The 8,191-nt window shown below is 53.2% G+C and overlaps 1 protein-coding gene across 1 annotated transcript; it reads right to left on the bottom strand.

Moving 5' to 3' along the window:
- Positions 1-173: 173 nt before the first annotated feature.
- Positions 174-6,537, bottom strand: RNF139 (ring finger protein 139). Its single transcript, XM_082753649.1, has 2 exons — positions 6,190-6,537; positions 174-1,995 (listed from the first exon to the last, which is right to left on the bottom strand). The coding sequence occupies exons 1-2, from the start codon at positions 6,371-6,373 to the stop codon at positions 179-181; spliced, it is 2,001 nt and encodes a 666-aa protein (XP_082609775.1). The 5' UTR covers positions 6,374-6,537; the 3' UTR covers positions 174-178.
- Between the last annotated feature and the right edge of the window lie 1,654 nt (positions 6,538-8,191).

The following is an 8,191-nucleotide window of genomic DNA, read 5'->3' as shown; positions in this document are numbered from 1 at the left end:
ACCAGCAAGTTAGAGGTATATTTACAGTAGCACACACCACAGTAAACAACCACCATTCACAGACTCAACATCAAGATACTGCTGTTGTGCTTAGGTATAACAACTACAAAGTGATACTTTTTTCATCTGTTGAAGTCAATTTAAACAAATAATACCTCACAGCTTAGGAAAGGACTTCTTAATCACCCAGAGAGTTAGAGTTAGCATTAAGAGTCTCATTCAAGTGCTGTTCCACACAGTCATCATCGTCGTCGTCATCTTCATCACTCTCTGAACTGTCATTATCTTCATTTAATTCATTTTCAGCATCAGCAGCTTCTTCCGCAGCTTCTACAGGACCTTCGTTGGGTGCCACAAACCCACTGTTGTTAGAGACGTTGGCGTTCTCCTTGTCCTCAATGTACACCTTCTGGTGGCACATGGGGCACGTGTCCTGAATGTACAGCCACTTCCGAAGACAAAGTGCATGAAAGTAATGGTTGCAGGGCGTAATGCGAGCAGAGGTGGTGAACTCGTGGTAGCAGATTGCACATACGTCGTCTATTTCGCGTAGCCGGCTGCCTTTTACCTCGGGAAGGGAGTTGATTTTCTTCACAGCAGTCCTGCGGTTTATAAAAGTCTTCCAGCCGTTCTTGGCTTGCAAGTAGATGTTGAAGTACGCGTGCAGACACATCATGCAAGCGCGGATCTTACTTCCCGACTCAAAGATCATCGTGTAAGCTCCGTTCCCAAACATCATCACTCCAAAAATGAACTCGATGATATTGCCAGTCGAACGAACGTAATAGACATAATCATCGAGTTTCTCCCACAGCACGTTATAGTAGCCATCGATCATGAACAAAATATAAACAGTGATAGAAACGATGACTTTCAGGCAAAGCTCGACGCAGAACGCCGTGACCGCGAAAAGCCACGTGTTCAGGGCGTAGTGGTGCCACAGGACGTAGCTGAGCAGAACCGGCAGGACAAAAAGGCAAGCCGAAACGAACAGCACGGGGAAGTGTCTGCGGAACGACGAGACGTGGGAGGCACTGAGAGACATCAGCACGGGGTCCGTCATGCCGTGGATGAAATGCAGGACTGCGGTCAGCAGAAGGCACATGTTGCGGCTCAAGCGAACCAGCCTCTCCTCTGGTTTCAGGCCGCTCAAGCCAGTCTGCAGGGCCAAAATGAAAAACAAAACGGGCGCTACGAAACCCAGCCTTTTGTCATCCTCGTCGGTCGAGCCGATGAAGGCCAAGATGCCGAGCCCCAAATAATGTGCTATGGAGGAGATGACGGCGCTCATGCCTAACACAGTTAAGGTAGAATCGCACCCGCTTATTATCAGGCTGCAGATCAGCTCCCAGCAATTATCCCACGATATCAAGAGCTTGTCTTCCGCGTTGGTTTCGGCCATCTTTACAACGTACGTCAGCACCACGGCCTGTGCTGTGAGTCTCGTCAGCCAGAAGACCCGCAGGACCGCCGGGAAGCGAATCCTCTTCCACGTATCCTCCATCAGCAGCTGTAATCCATAGATGCGGTACATGTGCCTCACCAGCAGGTAAACATACCGCACCGAGTAATAGAACCATTTAATTTTTGTAACCAGAATGGCTGTGGTGTTCAGCGTCAGCACGAGGCCTGAAAGAAAAACCAGCACCTGCCGGACGCTCACAGGTAGCTCAACAACCAAGCCGATGACAGGGATCAGTATGTCCAGGATGATGAGCTGGGAGTAGATGGACTGCACGTTCAGCAGCGTCACGTATCCGATGCCGAAGGTCAGCTGGAGGATGGAAAGCGCCATCCAGAGCGAGGGTCCCTTGTGGGGGAGGAACTGAATCCCGAACGCTGCTGTGTAGTAGGCACTGTAGAAGTTGATGTGCAAAGAAGCGTAGTAATTCACCAACACTGAAGTGGCAGCCAGCAGGAACGCCGAGGCGATCATGTAGAACTTGAAAAGTGCTCGCTGTTGTAACACCAGAACAACACTGGACACAAAGACACCTGAAAGCAGACGGAAACCATTTAGTTCTCGGGAGAAAGTGACCGACAGATTTCACCTAGTAGCTTCGGAGAAACGTTTACGTCCATTACTGCTTTCCACGTAGGTGCCCACAACTCCATGCTCCCCGCGGTGCTGCTGTTGGGGCAGTACAGGAGAGCCACCTCCTCTGCACTTCACACGCCTGCGCGTACGGCACCGCTGCCACCGGGTCTGTCTGCAGCCTCAGACCGAGCGGGGCCAGCTCCCAAGCCCTCAAAGACCCTTCCCAACCAGCCTCGAAATCTAAGGGCAGCTGAGCTCTAAAAGCAGACAGCTAACAGCTACGGCACCGGCTCTGTATGTACAGTCAGTGAATTCACTCATTTATCCCCATTTTACACCCCCCCACTTCACCTGAACAAGGCACTCGGCCACAGATGCTGTTTAAAGTGTTTTAATTGAACCCCATGACCTTTTAGATTTTATTTTTTTAAAACCACAGTTGTTAAAACACTGGAAAACTGCTGCAGCTTCCTGGGCATGGGGGCACTCTTCCAATTCTCCTCAACTTGTTTTCATTTCTGATAAGGTTATCCTGAAACGCAAGCTTCATGGAAAAGACCTCGCAGCCTACAAAAACATCTACCATGTTTTTGTAGGCAATTCCAAACTGTGCCACGGGTTTCTTCGCCGGTACCACCGCGAGTTTGTGTCTTATTTATTACGGATCAGATTCGGATCTTGAAATTCCTGTTTGCTAACCCTTCCCTCATACCAACCACAAGCACATCGTGCCCGTGACACGAAGCCTGGATCCTATGGATCCTGGATCCTATGACAAACCATATCGCAGTGCCTGTAGTACCTTTGTACCCCAGTTTATGCCCTTGCAGCCCGCTCCTCCTGTAGCATAACTCACAAACTCCAACACACCAGCCACAGGCAGGGCCCTTCCCTAGCACTCCTGCAGCACATCCTTAAGCACTTTTTTCTTCAGCAAACTCACTGCCTTTGTTGTGGGTGTCCCACCAGCCTCCTTTTGCTCTCCATAGCTTGTATTTCAGCAGAAGCTGCTTTCCAGCCCTGTTATAAAGCTACTGAAATCCCAAGTAACGCTCTTATTACTGGAGGATAGGATCAGTTTCTTCTGAAGACGGTGTTTTGGATTGTTCCGAATCCTCCAGAATCAAATATGTAAACAAGGAAATATTCTAAGCCTCTGTGTCTTGATCACAGGAATAAGAAATGTGGCTAAGAAGCAGCGCTCGGTTCCACCAGGGGTGCTGCCAGCTGCTCTTGACCAAGCAAAGATGAGCGACTGAATAAGAAGGAAAAATGTGAACATGAAATGATACCAAAAGGTAGACTACCCGCCCAAAAAGTTATCTATGCACCTTAAGAGTGCTCCTTGTGAGCAGCACTGGCTTATGTAAAAACACACTCCTTAACTAATCATTAACCTTGGGAAGGTGACGGAGGAGAAACTTGCTCAGCTCTCCCACGAAAAGCTGAGACTCGTTGCACACATCAGTTTTGTGAAATTAGCTTGAAAATTTCATTGCCTCTCCACGCATACAGAATAAACACCTACGGGAAAGCCGACGGTGCTGACGAGTTCGTGTCCTCTCTCTGAGCCTCAGGAAAGACTCAGCTGTAACAAGGTTGTTGGGCATCGGATTCTGACCCCTGAAGCCAAGGAGACTTCGTACTAACAAGGTTCCTCTGATCCATGCCCATTAATTAAATCCATTTTTCTGCCTTGCAGTACTTCGATACCGCAGGTCCCCTTGCAAACACTGACCTTCCACATGCCAGACACATCCCTGAAACGCTGCTGCGGTGAGTCAGGCGAGGGAAAAGCTACACCCACGGGTTCCTCTGAAGAGGGCCCAGTGACAAAACATTTCCCTGTCAACAGGTGCGGGAGGGCCAACCCCACGGGAACCTCCAAAGATGACACAGACCAGCGGGAATTTCGGAAGGGGAGGTGAGCACGGCGCTCCCCTGCTTATAGGGCACAGTCCATCCCCGTGCCGGGATGTCCCGCTGCCCCACGTGGTGCTCACCCAAGAGCAGCCCCTCTCCTCTACCTCACTGCTGCTGTTCCTCCCAGTAAGATCTGTTTGGTGCTCCCCCAGGTGCTGCTGCTTCACTTCTGAGCACCTTTACCCTTCCTAGCCGTGCCTCCTCGCCTCCAGCTACCTGTCCAGCACGGCCTCCAAGCACAGCACTCACTTTTAAAATCATTCCTTGCCCTGCAACAAATCCCTCTCCTACTTCCTCCTTGCGCTCCTGCAGTTTGTCAGTACCTTTTTGCAGCAGCACACTACCTAAAATTCGACTTCCAGCCAGAGGCAGGGCTCAACTACCTGTGCACGTCAGTGCTGCGATCACGTGGAACTGCCAAATTGCTTTGCCCTCGTCCCCAGCCATCGCTCGTAAGCCCACATCTCTCCACGGACTCCAGTATTATTGCAACCCTCTCCGAACCCCGTGCCCTCCCTGGGGACGGACTGCTTTCTGAAGGAGTCCTTTTCCTAAAAGGAAGTGGCGGAGAAACCAAACTGAGGGTTCCTGCAGCGAAACACTTTTAAAACCATTCAGAACTCCACTTAGCCAAGTAAAACTGTGCTCCCAGAGTATTTCAGAGCTGTAAGCTGTGCATTTATCCTGTCCTAAGCAGTGCTGTGCTACAAGAAAAGCTTAGATCAATCTTTCAATGCCAGCAAACAGTAACTAAAAAGGGGCAATTTCCCCTGTGTTTATATACAGAAGGACCCAAGACAAATATTTCAGCTTACCCTAAAAACAAAACCCCAACCCTGTAATCCTTAAATTCAGAGGAATATAAAAATAAATAAATAAATGTGTAAGCCTGAACAACGTGGAAGGTCTTTACCATCGTCTCTAAGTGGTTACATTTTTAATTTTTGGAAAGCCAAGAACCACAGAGCACTTGTCTCAAAGTACAAGACATACATAAACTCTTACATAAACTGCTCCCAAAGCTCCTGTGCAGCAGTCAGGGGAGGGATCACCCACTCCTTCCCCCAAACCCTTCCAGAGAAGTGATGGTATAAACACGGTCCTGAAGAGCTCCTTCATAATTCAGCCCCATTACCACGCTCTTAAGAGAGATCATCCGACAACATATCCACCCGCCTCGTTTACATCGGATTAAGTTCCAGGCACTTCCTACAGCATCTGGATCACACAGCGAAGGACTCCTCAGCTGGTTTGGGTGAGGCAGGGCAGTGCCATTTCCCCTTAAGAAGGAACCATTTCTCAATGAGAGGCACTCTTAGTAATGACAGAAGGGCGGAACAAAAGGTCCAGAAAACGGGCAACAGGGAAGGAGAACCCCTCCTGCCCGTCCCAGAGCCCTCAGGACCAGCAGCAGGGAAGCACCTGCTTTGTGTTTTTAATTTCTTTGGCTCTCCTCTTACCTGCTCGCCATCCCCTTGGCCCTCCTCTCCAACTAGCGCCGTGCTGTCACCACCACACTTCTCGCTCTTTATCTTTCCTTTTAACCTCTCTTGGAGTTTCCTCCCCTGACAGGTGTCCCACCCGCGTCCTTGCTCACACTTTTTCCTAACACAAACACCAAAACCACACCAAGTTAACACGCCACGGGCCTGCAACCCCCCAGCTGTATTTCGGGGGCTCCTTCCCGTCGCGGCAATCCCAGCTCCTGTACAATTCGGTGTCAGCAGCGGGCAGCACGAGGGCACGCACAGAACCCCTCTTAGCATTACATCCCACACTGAAAATAGCATGGGATAGGCGTAACGGTGAATTAACCTTCATCTTGGGAAAGAAAACAGCATCTGAGGGTCTGGGGGGCTACCAGGGGTTGGTTTGCTCTGGAAGAGGAGGAGGAGGAGGAGGAGGAAGAGCAGGGAGCCCCTCAGTGCCCAGCAGCAGGCAGGGGAGCGGGATGGGAGCCACCAGGAGGGGCAAGGGAGGAGAAGACACCCCGGAGGCCCCAGCAGAAGGGAGGCAGAGCCCGGAGGACACCAGGGAGCCGCAGGGGAAGGAGCCCATTCCCCACGGCAACGCCTCAGGGGCCGCGGCCAGGAGCCAGCCAGGCGGGGACAGGCGACAAAAGGGACGGGGGGGGGGGGGGGGGCAGGCAGGGCGGCTGTAAACAAGGCCGGAGGGCATGGAGGAGGGCAGGAGGAGGGCAGGAGGAGGGCAGGAGGTGTCCGTCTCACCCAGCAGCCGCAGCAGCACGGCCAGCAGCGCGGCGCCCACGGAGGAGCCCCCCGGCAGCGGGGCCGCGTTGAAGATGGCGTCGATGAGGAACAGGCTGGGCACCCGCAGCGCGACCTCCAGCCCGCCACGCAGCCGCGGGCCCAGCCGCAGCCAAGCCAGCTGCGGAGGGCCCGGGGCCGCCATATCCCAAAAATAATAATAATAATAATAAAAATTAAAAAAAAAAAAAAAAAAAGAGGCTATGAGGCAACGAGGGCGCTACCACCACGCTGCTCCCGCCGCCGCCGCCTCCTCCACCGCCCGGCCCGGCCCGGCCCCCCGCCGCGCCGCCGCCGCATCCATGTTCCCTCAGCGCTGCCTCAGCGCTCCCGGCCCCGGCCGGGCCTCGGGGAGGGGCCGCGGGGCCGTCACCGGGCTCCGCTCCGCCCCCGCCGCCGCCGCCACCGCCTCCGCCTCGGGCCCCGGCCCCCGCCGCCCCCCGGTGCCTCCCCTGAGGGCATGGGGGGAGCCCGGCCCCGGCCCCGGCCCCTGAGGTGGAGCCGGGTGTGGGCTGCTGGCCTGGCCTCCCACCCCCCCACAAGGAGGCTTCGCCTTCCCCTCTGGCTGCGCTGACAGTTTGTTAAAAATCAGTGAAATCGTAAAAAAAAAAAAAAAAAAAAAAAAAAAAAGGCGCGCGGTCTCGCGTCAGACGCGGGTCAGGATGGGTTACTCCAAGCCGGAAAGCGCTACGCCATGACAAATAGAAATAAAAGCGTTTATTTCATGTTATATTGTTATAATGCGCAGGCCTGGCTTGTCCCACAACAGCCCTGAGGGACCGGGGTCACGGCATGGCCCCGGGGGTCTCATCACGGCCCCAGGGGTCCCAGTACGGCCCTGGAGGTCCCAGTACCACCCCAAGGGTCCCAGCACGGCCCCAAGGGTCCCATCACAGCCCCGGAGGTCCCATCACGGCCCTGGGGGTCCCAACAGGGCCCCAAGGGTCCTATCACAGCCCTGGGGGTCCCATCACAGCCCCGGGGGTCTCATCATGGCCCTGGGGGTCTCAACATGGCCCTGAGGGTCCCATCACGGCCCCAAGGGTTCCGTCACAGCCCCAAGGGTCCCGTCACAGCCCTCAGGTCCCCACTGCCACCCCGGGCCTGCCCTGACACCCCCGGGCCGCCCTCGGCACCATAAGCGCTTCCTGGCTTCTCAATGAGTCACGCAGCGTGGCGGGGCGATGATCTTTTAATTAGGGACGGGTTAGGCAGAATTTCCTGTTGTTGGTTTGTCTTTTTTTTTTTTTTTTTTTTTCATGTGTGATGCGAAAGACCTGCCTTCCTTCCTGGGTGCGTAACCGTAGGTCTAGATTGTATGGAGAAGAGAAAAAAAATTAAAAGGGTTTTCCTCTGAAATCACGTTTCCTGCCTCTCGCATCCTCAGAGGTGCCCCGCGTATTCGGGCTGCCTGACTTGTGGAAATGCCAAGCTGCCTTGGTGTGGACAAACAGGCAAAAGATGCAAATGTGTAATCAAGGTTATTCCACCCCAAACAGGGGCATTTTCCAGCGCGCTGCCCGTGCCAATTAAAAGCAGTTTGCAGGCCGCCCTGCCTGCTTTTTGGCATCAGCCACTCGATGACATCTGCAAATGCCAGCCTCTGGCTTCCCCTGTCACAGCTCAGCCCTTCCACACGGCTGCCCAGCTCACGGCTTAAGCCCTTTCCATTATTTTCCAAGGATGTTGGACAGGGCCCAAGAGAGTTGCATATGAACTTTCCTAAGCCGTGCCCGGCGCTCGCAAAACCAGAAAAGTTGCCAGATTGCTAAAGGATTGCGTTTCAAAACCCGTGTACATGGGCAAAGTGCATTTTTTAATCACATGGTGGAAAGCATAACTCTGACCCAGTAACCGCCCTGGTGCCAAATAAGAGTTAGAGGTTAGGGCTTAAAATGTGAAAAGTGTTTATTTTACTTACATTTGCAGATGGCTGGATCAAAGTGATTCAGACTTTCCTGAG

The sequence above is a fragment of the Aythya marila genome, assembly GCF_965140915.1.
Source record: "Aythya marila genome assembly, chromosome: 2".
NCBI lineage: Eukaryota > Metazoa > Chordata > Aves > Anseriformes > Anatidae > Aythya > Aythya marila.
The sequence above is the reverse complement of the archived record's forward strand: the minus strand, read 5'-3'. Positions and strand labels throughout refer to the sequence as shown.